This window comes from Pholcus phalangioides, unplaced genomic scaffold (genome assembly GCF_987345545.1).
Source record: "Pholcus phalangioides strain wild (caught in Gottingen) unplaced genomic scaffold, Ppha-v1.0 ptg000010l_1, whole genome shotgun sequence".
Lineage (NCBI taxonomy): Eukaryota > Metazoa > Arthropoda > Arachnida > Araneae > Pholcidae > Pholcus > Pholcus phalangioides.
The window spans coordinates 12,541,475-12,561,869 of NW_028301603.1; the positions used below are offsets into that span (position 1 = coordinate 12,541,475).

Below are 20,395 nucleotides of genomic sequence, written 5' to 3' on the forward strand. Positions count from 1 at the left end.
TGAACGACCAAAAGAGTGACTTGGACGCAGAGGCATACTTGCGGTGTGGGATGGGGGCTAACTATACGAGCTATGGTTCAGGGAGGCTACTTTAGAGGAATGAGAGGTCAAGAAAACTAGACTAGAATGAGTGAAGGATGACAAACTGTGCATCGTCCACAGACTGCAAAACCATAAATACACTTCCGGGGGGGGGGAGCTCGGGGCAGTGACGTCTTAACGCATATGGGTCCACCCGGGCATGGCCTGGGGGGCCTCAAGAGAAGAGGGGCCTCACAAAAATGAGATTTGGTTGAAATTTTCTAGAATTTACCTGGTAGGGCCTCAGAAAAACCCCTTTTCCCGGGGGTCCATGATGCTCTTAAGACGGCCCTGCCTCGGGGAACATTTCACTTGCATGTTGAGTGCGCAAATAATAAAATAATATCGTTACATTGAAACCCCTGCTGACTACGAAATATTAATACAATACAAATACTAATACAAATACAACACCACAACAGGCAAATTGCCCAACGAGGTGGCTGACTTAAGAACATCATGGATCCCCGAGCCCTTTTTTACCCTACCTACGAGCCCTACCTACTACTGCTACACCACACATGCACCCCGCCCACAACCCCCCGCGGAACCCCCAACGAATCGGTACATGCGGGAATGTGCGTGTACGTGCAGTGAAACCTGGCGTGGAGTTTTTTTTTTTTCTCTGTAATGCTTGTTATGTGTAGTGCTGCCATCTGCCACCAGTTTTTCTAACTATGAGTGAAGTGTTATGATTGAATGATTTTTCGTTGTAGGACTGTTGCTCTCTGTGGCGAGACTTTTTAACGGGGAGATCGGCTCGCATTTGCGCCTTGAAGTTGGGAACCACAGAAAACCAACTTCAGCCGACCACCACTGTGGGGTTCGAACCCGGATCCTCGCATCGCGAGTCCGTCACTATAACCACTCGACCACCACAGCGGCAAAACATAACACAGCGGCATATAAAACATAATAAACATCAGACTGCTCAAAAACCCGGCTGAGCGGAATACAAAATACAGTAAAACCTCCTCTAACGGCCACCTCCGAAAAACGAACACATTTTGTTGGAACTGAACACGTCCCGTAGACTTAACATTACAAGAAACCTCCGAATAACAGCCACTTTGGACATGGCGTCGGGGGGAAAAAACACGCATATCGTTATGAGAAAAATAATTTTCAAGCTGATTTTTAAGGGATTTTTGCGCTCCCCGAACTTTATGGGGGGGGGGGGAATTTATGATGTATGCTTTCTTTTCTTATGTACAAATGCCAGATGAGTATATTGAGGGCAGTGGAGAAGAAAAACTCTTGAAGAGATGTAATATAGGAGACAATAGAACCTGTTGTCAGCACTCTAATGGTTAGAGGGATATGCAAGTTCACGGCACTCCCCAGTCTAAAGGATGGTTACATCCAATACAAATGGTGCTCGCAAATAAGAATAGAAATGTCTAGGGCAGGACCGTAATTATAGGGGGCAGGGAGGGCCAACTGCCCCGGGCATCAAAATTTAAGGGGCGGCAGTTTTAGGTGAGAACAAAGAACATCATTACAAAATTATCGAATTTTAAAGCAGTGGGGGCGGCCAAATAATATTTGCCCCGGGCGGCAAAAATCCCAGTTACGGCCCTGGTCCAGCGTGTTAACTTTTTGAGAGGAGTGTGTCAACCTTTTTTTTTCTAACAAGAACGTATGTCAGAGCCTATGTCTTCAGCTATCGGATTTGACTCGGCAACGCCCTGGAAAGGTGTAGTTCATAGTTTCCCAAACTTTTCAACTCCCCCCTTCAACATTTTCTCATCACCCCCCCCCCCAACTCAAACCAACTCATAGGATCCTGTACTAAACCCATGGCCCCAACATTCAGGAGCAGGGCCCCTAGGCTGGGATCATTTGCGAGCCCCCGGTCAGACTTCCACAGGCCCTTCTATAGTTAATTTATAGCGTGAAAAAGCAAAAAATTTTGAAACTTTTCCCGGGCCCCAGGTAAAGTAAGGGTAATAATCCAGGTAATAATCCCTGAACCATAGCTCGTATAGTTAGCCCCCATCCCACACCGCAAGTATGCCTCTGCGTCCAAGTCACTCTTTTGGTCGTTTAATGCTTTCACGCCCTCTAGGTCACTCTTTTCGTCCCTCACTTACCGGGTCATTCGTTTGATTATTCGCATTCTTGCACACCGTTTTGGTCACTCACGTGCTTGCATACTGTTTTGGTCGCTCACATGCTTGCACACTCTATAGTCATCAAGGAGCCCTGTCAACCCCACCCTTGTGGGTGCTATGACTAAACCCATAGCTTGGATCATTCCATCGCCCGGGGGGGGGGGGAGGGTGATATTGCTCAGTTTGGGAAGCACTAGTCTAGTTGAAGGTCGAATGTGAACTAAAAACGATCTGGGGTTGCTGATACACCGTCTTAGTCCATATCAGTTTTTTCCGCTTGTGTTTTACCTGAGCACTGCAAGCCTGAATTTTAGAATGTCATAATAGTGCTGTTGATCGAGGGAGTAATCAGTTATTATAATATTATCAAAATATAATCATATATTTTAATGTAATCAATTATATAACTATCGTAATCAGTTACAGAATGGATTGTCATTTCACATGCTATGCACCTGCATCGCAAATTTTTTTTGTTTTATTATTTCCAGAAATAAAACACCTCTCCCAATAACGGCCACCTCCCAATAGCGGCCAAATTTTCACGGTCCCGCTAGTGGCCGTTGTTGGGAGATTTTACTGTATATATTTCGGTGGTATAAAATAATAATTAGTAGGGCAGTAACCTGTTGTTTCTCTGCGCATAGAATTTTGATATCTGTGCGTTATGGCAAAATAACATGCTGCCTTGTAGAATATAGTTTTTCTTTGCTCAGCAAAAAAATCTGTGTGTGCAACCCATATATGTGTAAGCCCGCGGACCAAATGTGCATGGGGGGGGGGGAAGGGGTTATCTGATGTGGCACCCAAAACTAATTTTGTAAAAATGAAATAAGCGGTACATTTACAGATCGCTAAAGTGACCCGTGACACAGTTCCAGAACACTTAAGTGATCCGTGGCACATTTAGAGATCCCTTGATCCATATGTGGCACAGTTTTAGAGCACTCAAGCGGCCCTCAGTGCGGTTCTGCATTGCTCAAGTTACCCGCGGCACATTCCTAGATAACTAAAGTGACCCGCGGCATAATTAATTATCGGTTGAGTGATGCGTCAAGCAGTTCCAGAGCACTTAAGTGGTCCGGACACATTACATCATTTGGATTGGCGGAACATGTAGAGATCACAAAAGTGGCCTACTCCTCATCCTACCCCCCCCCCGTCATCAAAAGCAGTAGTCAGCAAATCGGAACACCCCCCCCCCCCCCCAATCGATGCTGACGTAATAATTGAATGACACTCCGTGAAAAAATGGCGCTTTTCTTTGTTATTGTTGCCACGACCAATAAACGGGTAAAAATAAAAGTTATCAATAAATATGGGCCTTTTTAGAAAATATTTTGAAAATAAGTATAACGGGGGGTATAAGTATACATGTGTGGAGAATATACAATATAGATGAACTAGAACTTTTTCTGCCACCTATCAACTGAAACTGTTACGATTCTTCGATTGAAAATCCTTCAAAATTAGATTCAGATTTGTTTTTAGAATTGCGTAACCTTTAGAAAAAATTTGCACAAAATAAAATTAAAAATATAAACAATAATATTAGTTAAATTGTCATGTTTGCTTCAAAATTTTAACCGTTACTATTTTTATACAGTAAATTTTTATAGGTAAAATATACTATAATTCAACTCAAATGCAATTCCCGTAAAAAAAAAGTCTTGGCTTTATTATCAGGCACGAAACGTCAAAGTCGCTACGCATGAATGCCACAGTCTTGACCGCTCCAACCATCCAGGACAGGGTGTACTTACATTTATCAAGAGGAATTTTCATACTTAGACAGTTGACCTTCCCCAACTTGTGAGGCCATCGCCCAAATCAACTACCGAGGTAATCTGTTCCTTCTCTTTTTTTCAAACTGAGCACAACTCAGGTCTATCGCCATGAGCAGTTTACTACCTTGTGAGTTGTGCCGGGAGTGTAAGTGCGTGTACCTAAGAGTCTGGTTGCGCATTATTTTTCATTGCTGCCATCTATATTTCAGAAGTGTAATGTCTGAATACTTGTGCTGGTTGTAGGACTGTTGCTCTCTGTGGCGAGACATTTTAAAGGGGGAGATCGGCTCGCATTTGCGCCCCGAAGCTGGGAACCACAGAAAACCAACTTCAGGCAACGGTGGGGTCAGTTCGTTCTATAAGCCACCACGATACCCCCGACTCGATATCCCCTCATTTAAAACGATATTTAGAGAGTATTTTTTTTAAAGAAAAACAGGGAGACCACAACTCTACTGAAAAAAATAATAACTATTATATACAATATTTGAAGAAGTATTTTCACTCCTTAACGAAATTTTGGAGGAGTAAAATTGAAAATTTTATTCCCATATTTTGCCCCCCGATTTGCCATATTGTTTGAAGGAAATGCGTTCAGCCTAGGTAAATCAATCGTGAAATGTATTGATACTGTTGGAATGTATTGGTACTTCTCTGTCGGAAAAATTTCAGCCCCCCCCCCCGGCTGGCTGCATTTGGCCCGCGGACAGGAGGGGTGTAAAACTGCTGATGCAGTCAACACCCCCCCCCCCCACACGATACAACAAACTCAGATCTAGCTTTCTGTGCATTTATTTGCGTTAACCTCAACACCGATTTAATAACAATTTTCCTCAATTTAATGAATAAATTCTCAGTCCAAAATGAAGCTCGGATGAAAATGTCGATTTCATAAAGCTGATTTCGTTGAATATGGGTTCGACGTATACGCCAATTCCATCAGCAAGCAGTAAACAGCTGAACCAGCACGCGTCGAGAAAAACAAAACCAAATCAGCCCCGGAAAACTTTACAAACAGACCGTATAAGACGAGATAAGAAGGAATCGAATGTAATAATTGAGTTCCATATATTATACGCCTTCATTCTTCAACACCTTGACCTTCAAAAGAAAACGCATACCAGCTCAATGGAGCTTAATTAGATAAGTAAAATCTATCCCAAATGGTCCTTGGGACCACCAACTCAGTTGACCTAGGGTTATGCTTACTAGCATGAGATTACTAAAGGAATTCGGATCAAACATAACGTATTACAATTTATTGTTGTTGTTATTATATGACGTTGTTTTCGTTTCGAAAATGCGCACCTAATCCTTGAACCAATCATTATAATGTACGCATGTAGATAAATAATTCAAACAAACAACACAAACATCAGGATGACCTCCGTATATCGAAACTCATCTAATATAATGCATAATTCTGCATTTGCTACGTACAGTCAAGGCTGTGGCTTATTACATTCCAATGAATTCAATTATTGTTTATCGAAATCGGACGTCAGTATACATATATGTGATGACAATAACGTCAGGATTTTAATTGAGTGGACGTCCTCGGCCCTGGTCCGACCGGACTCATAATTTTCACTGTCACTTAATTAATAATAAATATTTTGAATTCCTTCTCGTGTTTTAGGAAGAGAGAGCGGGAGAGACCCAATATCAAAGTCCGGAGGTTCCCACATGATGAAACAAATCAGACACGTGATCAAATGGCTGATTAGATGGATTCGGACGAGATTAAGTTTAAAACGTCATTTGTGTGATGGGCTATCGGTCGATTTCACACACACACGCGAAGGACGTCACATGGTGTTGTTTGTAAACACAGTTACTTTACTTTTTTTTTTTTTTAATCATTGGGTTTGACTTCCTTGAACCCAGTCCAAAGGCTACTGGAATTGAGGTGGGTGAGGAAAAAAAAAACCCTCAGACGGCGTAGTTACAAGGGGTTTTTCCTCAACGATCGGGGTCGCCTTAACTCGTGGGGCCCGTGGGAGGGGGGAGCTCGTGATAACGGCATTTATTCCTATGATTTTTGAGAGTAAAATATGAAAAATCGCTGAAAACTTCTGAACCATGAACCTTGGAAAAACTAGGCCTATGAACCTCGTTCGCACATTGTGAAAAATGTTACATTGATATTCCAAAATAAACGGACAATAATGCTAGAGAGATACGGGTTTCCAACACATTTCACTGAGATTTCAGCGTTTCAGCTTTTAGACGTTCCGCTTGTGGAAGAGTTGATTATCAAATATACTCATAATATTTAGTAATTTTTTCCCAAATAGTGTTTCATCATTGCGCATCTGCCACTGGCGGATAATCTAGGTAATGGCCCTCATCTAAGACCCGGCAGTGTTATTTCATCTTATACATAGGATTTCAACATTGGGTTACGATCATAATACGTCATTAAAAAGCGAGGAAAGCTACGGTTTTTGTTTATGACAATAGTGCCATCTGGGATGGCGTAAAACAAAAACCTGCATTATTGCGTGCAAGCTCTTAAGAAATGGGTTCTAACTGTTGCATTTGAATAGAGAAATTTAAAATTGCCCAGCAGCGACTCTTCGTTGCTACGTCTGTTATCACGTTTACCGCATAATACAGAATATACAGGGTAAATCCGACTTATTCTGCCAAACGAAAGGGGGGTGATAGACGAGCTCAAGTGGATCATGAAACAACCTACCAACCCTGTGGTTGGGTATTACATACTATCTAGTTTTCGAGTTATATATAGTGGATAATCGATAATGGAAAAAAATGCGTCAAGTCTGAAAGAAAACAGAATTTACGAAATTTCTAAGAGACCTACACGCAAACTAAGCACACATTTGGAAATAGCAGAAAAATTTCTATAAGGTGACACCAATTTCATCGAAATATCTGGTTTTTATGGCGAGCTACAAGCGCTTAAAGGTTGACAAAGTCCAAAATCGAATTGTCGCCAAAAAAACTTTTCAATCGTCAATTCTGCAAACACCTTCTAGCTGCAATCGGTCAAATTTGCCAAAAACTTGTTCATTCCACCAGCTTTCGAAAGAGCCCTAGAATAAACCAAACTGATCATCTAGTTCAGGAAAAATTTAGTCGTTTGTTTGCAATACACCAATGAAATCAGCGTTTGTCGAAGTTAATTTCAGTAGGTTTTCGCGACCATTCGATTTAGCACTTCACCGATCTCTCACTGCTTGTAGCTCGCCATTGAACACAGATATCCTGTAGGTAGAGGTAGTGTCATCTTATAGGATTTTTTTTTTTTGTGCAAAAGCAAATTGTCGCCAAAATCTGCAACCGCCAATTCGAATTTTCGTCGAATACCTACTTCGACAAACGCTGATTTCAGTGATGCATTGCAAACAAAAGAATAAATTTCTCTTGAACCAGAAAGCCAATATGGTTTATTGTAAGCTCGTTTCCGGAAGCTGGTGGAATGGACAAGTTTTTGGAAAATTTGACCGATTGTAGCTAGAAGGGTGCTTCCTGAATTGGCGATTAAAAATTTTGGCGACAATTCGATTTTGGACTCTTTGCCAATCTTTCAGCGCTTGTAGCTCGCCATTAAAAACCAGATATTTCGATGAAATTGGTATCACCACTTATAGAATTTTTTCTGCTCTTTCCAAATGTGTGCTCAGTTTGCGTGTAAGAGTCTCTTAAAAGCTTCACAAATTCTGATTTTTTTCTACACTTGACACATTTTTTTCCATAATCGATTATCCACTATAACTCGAAAACTGTTCGAGATAGGACAGGGTTGGTAGGTTGTTTCTGATCCACTCGGGCTAGTCTATCCCCCCCCCCCTTCTTCGCTTGGCAGAATAGGTCGGATTCGCCCGATGTATTACGTTAAAAATGCGATAGATCCTGTAATTATGCATAATAACAGGTCATGCATAATCGTAGGCCATTTTGGTAAGTGTCGTAAATTTATCACCTATATCGCCGATTATGCGTCTTTGGAAAATTTGATAAATGATAATAAGAAATCATCACTTTTATCGGTGATTGTGCATAATACGCAAGCGTCGTTGGTAAACATTATAAATAATTCTGAATTCATCACATTTGATAATTTATCAAATTTACCACGTACGCTTGGGCATTACGTATCACCGGTGAAAATGATGTAATTTTTTTTAGTATTTATCAAATTTACCAACGATGTTTGTGCGAGTATTATGCATAGTCACAAATGATAAAATTACCAATCTTTTAAGCAGACGATCAGCAAATAAATCGATAAATTACGCACAATATATATATATAATCGATTTATTACATTTACTGTAACGTATACTAAAACATTTTGAGCTCCTTGCCTCTTTAGTCCCACAACCCCCTTTTAGTGACGTAATAGTGATGAGTGTAACCAACACCATATTTAGCAGAAAGCCTCCGCGCGAAGTTCGTGGCTTCACTGAAGAAGTCCATTTCACCTATAGTCACTAGATACACTGCAAAAAAAAAAGTAAAGATGTCACATGTGTCGGCCTGCTATATCCAATGGCTACAGGTGAAATGGACTTCTGGGAAGTCAAAGCTTCGCGCGGAGGAATTCCGCTATAGATGTTGTTGGTGTAACCCCATGTAAAAATCCTATGTATAGGATGGAATAAAAAGCGACCCGGCAGAACCCAACGGAAAGACAAAAGCCAGTGTGTGGAATCGGCAACGAAATCATTGCTTCTTACATAGAGCAAAAACAATATTCAGATTTTTTTTTTTCGATTGTAACTTTTGTAACGTTTCATTGTAGGTTACATATTACACTCCTAGGAGAGGTCGGTGAGCCATGGAAAAAAAAAGAAAAGGATGATTAAAAGTTGGCCAGGAATTCAGAAAAATGAGACAATTTGCAAATGGCACATCGGAATCAAACTTCGAATTATTCAGATCATAAGGCGTAAAAATCACATTAAGCAGGTAATTTCAACATTACATTGAATAGAAAACCCAAGGCGAGTTACTAAAAAATTCGAATTAACCAAGTTCGTGAATTATTCAAGTTCACCTCTTCAGGAACATTCTATCATTTCTTTTAAAAATATTCCATAATTTGTTTTGAAAATGCTCTAACAATCATCAGAAAATGGTTGAACAATCATTTAATCAGAAAATGGTTGAACAATCATTTCATCAGAAAATGGTTCAACAATCATTTCTTCTAAAAATTCCCCAATAATCATTTCTTCTAAAAATGCTCCAACAATCATTTCATCAGAAAATCTAAAACTGCTCCTACAGACGTTTCTTCAAACACCGAACACTCTATCATTTTTTCGAAAAACACTATCATTTCTTCAAAGAACGCTCTATCATTTTTTCTAAGAACACTACATCAATCATTTTTTCTGTATATAAGACAACTCTGCATCATTTCTTCTAAACAAACAATATTCAATCAATCAGTCAATGAATTTCTGCAATAGCAATCATCTTTTAAAACAGTTTTTGTTAATCATTGTTTCATTTGATTTTCATTGTTCATTTATTTGTTCATCATTGTTAACAGTTTTAAAACTGTTCAAACAATCATTTCTTCTAAAAGTGCTCCAACAATCATTTCTTCTAAAAGTGCTCCAACAATCATTTCTTCTCAAAGTGCTCCAACAATCATTTCTTCTCAAAGTGCTCCAACAATCATTTCTTCTCAAAGTGCTCCAACAATCATTTCTTCTCAAAGTGCTCCAACAATCATTTCTTCTCAAAGTGCTCCAACAATCATTTCTTCTCAAAGTGCTCCAACAATCATTTCTTCTCAAAGTGCTCCAACAATCATTTCTTCTCAAAGTGCTCCAACAATCATTTCTTCTCAAAGTGCTCCAACAATCATTTCTTCTCAAAGTGCTCCAACAATCATTTCTTCTCAAAGTGCTCCAACAATCATTTCTTCTCAAAGTGCTCCAACAATCATTTCTTCTAAGAACGCTTTACCATTTTTTCTAAAAACGCTCCATTATTTGTTCAAAAACTGCTCAAAAATTCATTTTTTCTAAAAATGCTCCAGCAACCATTTCGCTTAAAAGTGCACCAACAATAATTTCTTCTAAGAACGCTCTATCTACCATTTCTTCTAAGAACGCTCTATCTACCATATCTTCTAAGAACGCTCTATCTACCATTTCTTCTGAGAACGCTCTATCTACCATTTCTTCTAAGAACGCTTTACCATTTCTTCTAAAAGTGTAAAGACAATAATTTTTTTTTTATGAACGCTCTATCATTTTATTAAAAATTCTCAAACAATCATTTTTTTAAAAAATGCGCCAGAAATCAATTATTTTAGCGATGGATAACATTATGATGATTCTTTTCAACAGAATGTACACAAACAATCGGTGCTGTATTAACGCATGGGCTCACCTGGGCACGATTCATTCACCAGTGAATATTTCAAGGTGAAGTTACAGCTGGAGCATTTCTAGATGAAATTATTCCTGGACATGACATTTTTAGATGGAATTACTGTTGAAGAATTTTTAAGAGAAATGATAGAGCATTCTTAGAAGAAATTATACAGCATTTTTAGAAGAAACGATTGCTTGAACATTTTTAGTAGAAATGATAGAGCATTTTTAAAAGATACGATTGTTTGCACATTTTTAGAAAAAGATGACAAAACATTTTCAGATGAAAGAAATGATTGTTTGAACTTTTTTAGATGAAAGAAATGATTGTTTGAACTTTTTTAGATGAAAGAAATGATTGTTTGAACTTTTTTAGATGAAAGAAATGATTGTTTGAACTTTTTTAGATGAAATTATTGTTGGACATTTTTAAAACAAATTATAGACCGTTCTTTGAAGAAATGATTGTTTGAGCATTTTTAGAAAATGATTGTTGATTTCTTGATGTTGAGAAAAAATGATAGATTCATTCTGAAAAGAAATGACAGATTCATTCTGAAAAGAAATGACAGATTCATTCTTAAAAGAAATGACAGATTCATTCTTAAAAGAAATGACAGATTCATTCTTAAAAGAAATGACAGATTCGTTCTTAGAAGAAATGATTGTTTGAACTTTTTTTAAGAAATGACAGAGTTTTCTTAGAAGTTATAATGGAGCGTTAAAGAATTTGAAAGATTTCTGAAAGAGAAGTACTAGAGCATTTTTAAAAGAACTGATTGTTTGAGCATTTTTTCAATGATTGTTTGAGTGTTTAGAACGAAACAGAATTTTTGAAGAAAAAAATGTTCAAGAATTTTAAAAGAAACGATTGTTTGAACATTTTTAAAAGTAATGATAGAGCATTTTTTGAACAAATGATAGAGCATTTTTAGAACAAATACTAGAGCCCCTTTAGAAAAAATGATAGAGCGATCTTTGAATAATTAGTCGTTCGAGCATTTTTAGAAGAAATTTTAGAGTGTTCTTAGATGTAATGATAGAGCATTGTTTGAATAAATGATTGCTTGAGCATTTTTAAAGTGATTGTTTGAGTGTTCTTAGAAGTAATATGACTCTCTTAGAAGTAGTGATAGGCTTTCTTAGAAGAAATGTTGTTGTAAAATTTTTGAAAAAGAAATGATTGTTTGAGCATTTCTACACATTATTAGAAAATGGTTGTTGCTTTCTTAGAAGAAATTATAGATTCGTCCTTAGAAGGAATGAGAGATTCATTCTTAGAAGAAGAGATTGTACATATTTAGAAGAAGAGATTGTTCATATTTAGAAGAAGAGATTGTTCATATTTAGAAGAAGAGATTGTACATATTTAGAAGAAGAGATTGTACATATTTAGAAGAAGTGAAAGAACATTTTTAGAAAAAAATGATCGTTCGAGGATTTTCAAAATTATTGTTTGAGCATTCTAAAAATGATGATTTGAGCATTTTGAGAATGATTGTTTGAACATTTTGAGAACGATTGTTTGAGCATTTTGAGAGTGATTGTTTGATCATTCTGAGAGTGATTGTTTGAGCATTTTGAGAGATTGTTTAAGCATACCAAAAATGATTGTTTGAGCATACTAAAAATGATTGTTTGAGCTTACTAAAATGATTGTTTGAGCTTACTAAAATGATTGTTTGAGCTTACTAAAATGATTGTTTGAGCATTTTCGGGATGATTTTTTTGAGCATTTTGAGAATGATTGTCTTTTAGCGTTGTTAGAAGAAATGATTGTTTAAGCGTTCTTATATAGAAGAAATGATTGTTTAAGCGTTCTTATATAGAAGAAATGATTGTTTGAGCGTTCTTATATAGAAGAAATGATTGTTTGAGCGTTCTTATATAGAAGAAATGATTGTTTGAGCGTTCTTATATAGAAGAAATGATTGTTTGAGCGTTCTTATATAGAAGAAATGATTGTTTGAGCGTTTTTAGAAGAAATGATTGTTTGAGCGTTCTTAGAAGAAATGATTTTTTGAGCGTTCTTAGAGAAGAATGACATTTTGTAAAAATTGGAGCATTTTTAAGACATGTTGGAACATTTTTAAAAGAAATAATTGTTTAAGCATTTCTGCAAGAAATTATTGTTTGAGCATTTTTAGAAGAAATGGTTGTTTGAGCATTTGTAGAATGATTGTTTGAGCGTTCTTAGAAGAATGACTGTTGGAAGATTTTTTTAAAAGACTGTTAGACACTGTTAGAAAATTTGGAAAGGAAGGGGCTATTTGAACATTTTAAAAAGAACTGACTGTTTGAACATCTTAAAAAAGAAATCATAGAGAATTTTTTGAAGAAATTATTTGAACATTTTTAGTAGAAATGGTTGGTTGAACATGAAACAATAGAAAAGTTTCAGACGGAATTATTGTTGGAACATTTCTAGAAGTAATGATTGTTTGAACATTTTTAGAAGAAATTAAGTTTTCGTATTTCGAGAAGAATCGATAGAGCATTTTAGAAAAATTGATAGAACATTTTAGAAAAATTGATAGAGCATTTTAGAAAAATTGATAGAGCATTTTAGAAAAATTGATAGAGCATTTTAGAAAAATTGATAGAACATTTTAGAAAAATTGATAGAGCATTTTAGAAAAATTGATAGAACATTTTAGAAAAATTGATAGAACATTTTAGAAAAATTGATAGAACATTTTAGAAAAAGTTATAGAACATTTTGGAAGAAATGATAAAGCTTTCCTAAAAGTCGTTTCTTTCAAAAATGTTCCAAAAATTGCACAAATTTCATTTCTTTAGAAAATGCTCGAACAATCATTCCTTTCAACTATGCACAAACAGTAATCTCTATCAACAATTACTTCTTTCCTCCAACAACACTCAAATAATTATCTCTTTCAGCAATCATTTCTTCCAAGAATGCTCAAACAATAATTTCTTCCTACAATGCTCAAACAATAATTTCTTCCTACAATGCTCAAAGAATAATTTCTTTCCACAATGCCCAAACCATGAAATCTTCCATTATAGCTCAAATAATACAATGCTTTCAACAATGCTCACACAAAATTTTTCCCCCGTCTACCAGATTGCGGGGATAGATTCTAGTTCACGAATTCGAGCCCAACTAAGAATCTAAAATGACTACAAAATGACAAAACTAGCTAATCCATAAAACAATGGATTTTTTTTAATTGTTTCTTTCTCTTGCTTTCAATTCAAAAGATATTATACTACTATTATATACTACTTATTATACTGTGTTTCTTAGGCACACAATTCCGACATAACAACGTTCACATTTAGCGCTGCAAACGACGTTTGAGATACGCCAACTTACGTAATAATGAATTAAGTACTCAACTGAATTTTAAAAAAAATAGAAAAAAACATGCTTCACATTTTCATTGAAAATTTCCAGTTTTCGCAATAAGAATAAAACGCCAATTCTCCCGATTTCTAAACATTCTCATCTCCGCATCCAGCAGTGGGGCATTTGCCTGGACCCTAGGCCCTAAAGTCCCAATAGTTTTGGGGTTCCCAACTTTGCACAATATAAATTCGCCGAAATACTATCCAAACCTCTTTTATCCTACTCGTGGTAGACCCTACAATGCATGCTTTGCACAAGGTCCCTTTCAAGTCAATGTGGGGGGGGGGGGGGGAGGGAGCCCCCATATACTGTATCAACTGCAGATAATAGCCAAATATAATATCGAATTTGTTGTAAATTCTGAAAAAACCGTGAAACACTTCTAGACATAACAACATATTTGATCATTTTTCTCCCTTTATAAGTACCATGACCTCTATCGTCAGAGGGGCTGACAGGGCTCTCTAGCCTGTGGCCCCAGGATCAATTTATTCTAGTTACACAATAAATTTCTTGAAGGTGCTAACCCGGGGCCTTGAGAAGTATAATACTGCCAATATATGATAGGAGTTATACTCGGTATTGATGCGATTGTCATTGGACGATATGCTACGTACCAATTTGCAATATACAACACCTGTACGAGCAACTAGGCTAACTTTATACATAGATCTTCAACACTTCATGGAGGGCCCTATCAATGTCTATTACACCCAGGGCTTACTTAAGTCAAAGCCAAAAATGCTTTTCAATCATTACTTCAGCGATTGAGAAGAAACGATAAATGAAAAAAAATTATCAACATATGCCATATTTCCCCCAGCATTATCATTCAAATTTGATAATTCTTAGATATTCATAGAAATTATCATTATATTACACTTCAAAAAAAAAATTTATCATAACGAAATATATTTTATATTGAAATAATAAAAATAATTTAACAAAAATAATGTCAGTTGGAATTCGAGAAAAAAAAAAACACGTGCTCTGACAATAACGTTATCAACAGGTACGGCAATAAAAAAAAAAAATGAAAATTATCCCAAGATAATTTGGAAGGGTTTACAGCACTTACTTTACTAGATGATTCTTTGCTGTCTTTACTGCTGCTGGTACTACTAGTCGAAGGTTGATCCATGTAAACACCACCTTGTTCTTGCCTACTAACGGGACACCTTGCCATTTAAGACACCCCTTTTCTCTAAAAAACAAAAATTTCGGACACTCGCCGGTCAGCACCACAACACGCGAATTTGTACGAGCAAATAAAAATTAGGACTAACACGGGATGTTTATAAATTTCAAATAAATTTTTTTTTATATTACAAAAAAAAAAAAAAGCTTCTTGAGCTTCCTTTTTTTCCAATTCCCTATGATTCTCCCAATCGGGACGTTCCTTGTCCACACCTCTCTCTCACCACTATCTATAATATTTGTTGCCCGACTCGCGTGTACATAACCAGAGGAGAAGAACAAGAGACCTTGGTCTTTGGGGTATCTTCGTCATCCTTTCCATATATATAAGAGTCCGGAACGAGAACTCTCTTAACTTCTCGAGCTTCTCTGCCATTTAAAACTTGTGTGGGAGATTGGTGAGTATGTGTTCATGTCCAACACGCTGTCGAACGTACCTGATCTTCCGGAAGCCGGTCATTGCCGTGAAAGCTTCCTTTTTAACCACGCGCCGCGGACACTGATCCTAAAATGCTGCTGTTTCGGTGTATATGTGTGTGTGTGTGCGAGATAAACTCCGCCGTATCTCTCGCGATGTTTTTTTTTTTTACTCTCTGACTCTGACTCTTTAGCACTATTCTATCACCACATGGCGAGAGAAATGCGGCAGCGGCAGCAGCACATTGCGTGTGGCGTTTTCCTTATGTTGATCGGCTCCGCCTTCTCGCCGTTACAAACTCGAGTAGCAAACCTATTGGCGACGGGAAGTTTTCACACGAGGCTATTAAAAAAACCACCCGGAATACACATTCTTACAAAAAAATTTTAATTTTTTTATAAGAAAAAAAATCAGAAAAAATTGAAAAAAAAATTAGCGGTTAATATTTTGTTAAGTTATTTTTTCTTCTTAATATTAAATTCTAATTAAATGCAAAAATTCTTAGGAGTACACATTTTTCTTTTTTGTAGATTTGCAAAATTTATGGAATTTTTCTTTCAGGAATTCTTTTTTTTTTTTTATTTAGAGTTTTTCTTTTCTTTGCATTTTTGCAAAATTTATGAAAAAACAATTTTCCAGGAATTATTTTATTTTTTTATTTCTTGCAGATTGCGAACAGTTGAATTTTTTTTGCACGAATTCATTTATTTTGCAGATTGGAAACAAAAATTGCATTTTTTTTTTTTTTTGCACGAATTTAATTTTTTGCTTTACTTATTTCTAGCTTCTCGTTGCTCGAATTTCTCCGCCCACGACTGCATTCCGCGCCGGTACCTCAATATTAAATTTTGCAAATAAAATTAAAAGCATATTTTAAAATCCAAACGCTGCATTTTTCGATGCACATACAGTGGAGTAATAGCAAGGAGCACCGCTGCTGCTGCTGCAAACCGCTACTACTATCATCGTAACACACACAAACGCACGTTTACGCTGAACGTAGTAATGTGGCGCTGAGGCACAAACCAAGAATTCGTCTGCAGAATCCGCACATTTCTTACGAAAGAAAAGCTTGCATGCGCAATTATTTCCAATGCTATCGCGATAAATGCCGCACAAATGCAATCCGCACACCTTGAGTTAACGTCGGGTAAAAAATTTCTTGCAATTATTCACGATAAAATACGAGAAATGCATTTTTTCTGTGACTTCCTTTCCCCTTTCTCGAAACATCGCTTGTAAACGCGCACACCACACACACTCTCTCTACGACGACGATCATCGTATAATAACACACACACACACACACCACACGGAGAGAAACTGAGCCCTCTCTCTCTCCTCTCTCTCACTCACTTTCTGCGTAGATTGCGTTGCGCGCGGAGAGGAGCGAAAGAGAGAGAGAGAGGAGCTCGGGCTGGGAGCTCAGCTCAGCTCGAGATGGGGCCCGTGACGTAACGCCCGGGGATTGTCCAGGGATGCGACAGACGACCGACGGGCCGAAAACACCCCAGCAGGTGAAGCCAACAGCTCCCTCCACAAGAGCAGAAGACAGAAGTAGCAGCAGCAGCAGGCCTTTTTGGAAGCGGCGGCGGTTTTCTTCCAACCGTCCGGCAAAGGGGGTTGCCGTCGTCGACGAGGATGTGCAGGTCCGGCAGCAATAATAACGTGTGTTTAGATTAACGTGATTATGACCGCCGCGGGGGAACCCGGTATCGACGGGGACGTCCGGATGGGAATCACCATACAGGAATATACCGAGACTTGTTGTTGTTGTCGGATGGTGTGTGCCATGATCAACGCCCACTTACCCAGATCAGCTGATCCCGTGCACACACACACACGCACTCCTCCTCTCTCGTCAAGGTACTATATTACCACGCATCCTGCCCGGGACCGACCGGAGAGAGTTCAGCAGCAGCAGGTACGAATTCTGGAATGATGCGAAATTATAATAATAATTATTATTAAATAATTAGTTAAGTGATAATTTTTAATTATTTATTGGATATTTGTGATTTACAAGAAAAAAACAACAATACGTCTAGAGAGAGTAAGAAATAGATCAAGTGGAATCGCCCGTCCCGGGATGTATGTGGTGGCCCCTTCCCTTTATCCCGCATTGGATTCGACTGCTTTGAACCTGCAATTTTCCCAGGTCCCATTTTCCAAAAAAAAAAAAAAAGTTTTAAAAAAATTTAATAATTTTGAAATTATTTAATTTTTAATTATTATTTATATGCAATAGTAATTTTTTTTTTGCAACTATTGGTTTTAATGCATGTTAAATTTCGTTAGAAATTGTAATTTTTTTTTTTTAATTCTGAATTTTATTGAATTTATTCGTGAATATATTTAGGGAATTATAATTATATTACAGGAAGAAAAATTATTTTTTTGTAGGGGGGTTTCTTTATTGTTCAATTTATGAGTTATAAATCTCTCGGTTTTTTTTTTATGGGGGGCTATGTTCGACCCTGGGTTTCGTTGCCTCCCCCCCCCCTCTTCCCACCCGTGAAGATATGTTGGTGTGTGACTTAATAAGAATTTTAATAATAATAAATGCATGTAATGTATGTGTATTTCATGGGAATGTGGAATTTAAACAGAGGTTTCTGATCAATCGTTGCGTTGCCAGAACATCATTAGTCCTTGACCTACTTTCAAGGAGGTCCCGGACGGGTGGACGTAGATCTCCATAAATGTTGAACCGAAGCCCTAATTATAACTCGTTTATTAAAAGGGTTCGGCCAGAAGCCGGGGTTTTGCCCAGGGTGGCAAATTTGAGAAATTAGTAGTCAAGAAAGTCAGTAGAATACAGGCGGTGAAACCATACATCCGGCCCCTGGTTGGAGAGTGAAGGGCCAGGTCAACGAGTGACCTAAAAAGTGTGTGAGCATGTGAGCGACCATAATAGTGTACAAGCATGTAACCATAGACTTAAGATATAAATAGACCGCGCACGCTATTCATAAAACTTGTCGAACGTGAAGAAAAGATGAGCAGTATTGTCGGGGGAAGAACAGGTTCTGCGCTATTACATTTGGCACGTTTTCGCAGAAGCAAGGATGTTGCTGTAACGAAATTTGACTCAATTCGATCAAGTTGATGAAAACTTTCCTTCATTTTTTCCAATGAATTTCACTCATTTTTATGTGAAATATTTAGGGAGTATCAGATTTGAAAAAATAAATTCTATAAAATAAACAAATATTGGAAAACGGAATTTTTTTATTTTCCATTAAGGGATAATTCTTAATAATTTCTTAACACATGGGTTTTTAAATTTTAATTGAATATATAATATTTGAAGGAAGTGAATATAAAGAGTATAAATTTCATGAAATAAATTTTTTTGGCACAGTTTTTAATAGCTTTCTAAGTATCTATACACACACAGGAAACAAAATATTGTATACAACAAATATATAATGTTTATGTTACTGTAAATTTGATAAATCCGTAGTGCGCGTTATCTTCAGAAATTATGCATAATAGTTGGTAAATATATGCATAATTACCAATATTTTTAGTAAGTTTGATGAATTTTATCACTTTTTACGAATGAATCGAATAATTCTCAAAATGAAGTTAGTAAGTTTAATGAATATGGAAAAAATCCATGCTGAAATATCACTTTATTTCAACAACTTAGTTCTGTCCGTATGAGATGCGTGCACTACACATATTTCGCCATAAAAATTAAATTAATAATAAATGCGAAGATAGAGAGAGATTTTTTTTTCATCGGCTTAGTTCATGTTGGCTTTTGCTGTATTTATCAGCATATGCAAACATAACTGTTACGAAGATGGGTAAAAATACTATTATTTTTAGAGGTTGTTATGCATTTTTATGCAAAACTGCAATTGTCTAGGGGGGGGGGGGAGTTTTCCTCACAATCTATTTAAATAGAATATTTTTCATAAATTTCTCCTTCTGAAAAGCATATTTTCTTCCAAGTTGAGCAAAACTCGAATGAACTCACTAGCTCGCCAAATCTCGCCAAATCTTGCGGAGACGTATATTTCAGTTAAAACTTCATAAAACTCACAATTTCAATCATTTATTGCCAAAAATTCTATTAAAACATTTAATAATGATTCATGACATTTGAATTTTACCAAAACTTGGAACTTTAATTGAATTAAATCCAAAATGGAGTCGTTAAAAACTGAGATTACGTCAGAAATCCATTGCATCGTCAATTAAATATTCCAATTTTTAATTTATAAGAAGGGGAATAAGCAAAAAAGTATTCCTTTGTGAAAGGATACTGGTCCCCCTTTCCTAAACCGCTCAGAACATCCGAAAGCTGCGCAAGTGTTGGCCATTCTAATCAAAAATAAGACAGCGCGTGTAGATCGTCATACGAGTAGCCATAAGGAAAGCATTGGCAGCGAGATTCCCTGACCAGCCTTTCGACCGGAGTCACGTGACTCCGGATCTTTGCTTCACATTGCAACCCCTCGCGCGCACTCTATAGTATTATTACTCTGTGCATGTAACCAAAACAATATGAAATCATGTGACGAAAACAATGTGCAGGCATGCATTGGGGGTTTTGGGGTTCTAACCCCCCCCCCCCTCTCGAGAAAATTTTGCTTACGCGTATGCAGACATGTGATGAATGGCTGAAAGATTGACCTGAGAGTGAGGGACCAGGTCAGTGAACGACCGAAGGAGTGACGGAGACACGGTGTGAGCATGGTAGTGACTCAAGCTAGTGACTAGAGAGTATGTAAGCAAGGGAGTGACCAAAAGAATGGCCGATAACGTTTGAAAGCATTTGACAGAAAACAATGTGCAAGCATGTTAATGACCAGAAGAGTGACCTAGAGAGCGATGGAACAGGTCAATGAACGACAAAAAGTGTTATTGAGTGTCTATACATAAGCTGAATCTAGAAATAATAGAAATAGATCAGGTGGAATCGCCCGTCCCGGGATGTCCTGTGGCCCCTTCCCCCGCCCCCCCTCAATCCCGTATTGGATTCAACTGCTTTGAACCTGCAATTTCCCAGGTCCCATTTTCCAAAATTTCAATAAAGTCTAAATTTTTTT

General features: G+C 37.3%; 1 protein-coding gene across 1 annotated transcript in view; it reads right to left on the minus strand.

Annotated features, from left to right (window-relative positions):
• The window catches only part of LOC149080939 (leucine-rich repeat protein soc-2 homolog), an 85,331-nt gene extending 68,707 nt beyond the window's left edge, over window positions 1-16,624 (minus strand). The window contains exon 1 of the mRNA XM_089237632.1: window positions 14,796-16,624. Coding sequence (XP_089093758.1) covers window positions 14,796-14,903 — 108 coding nt within the window. The 5' untranslated portion in view covers window positions 14,904-16,624. The remainder of the gene's footprint in view (window positions 1-14,795) is intronic.
• Window positions 16,625-20,395: the final 3,771 nt, after the last annotated feature.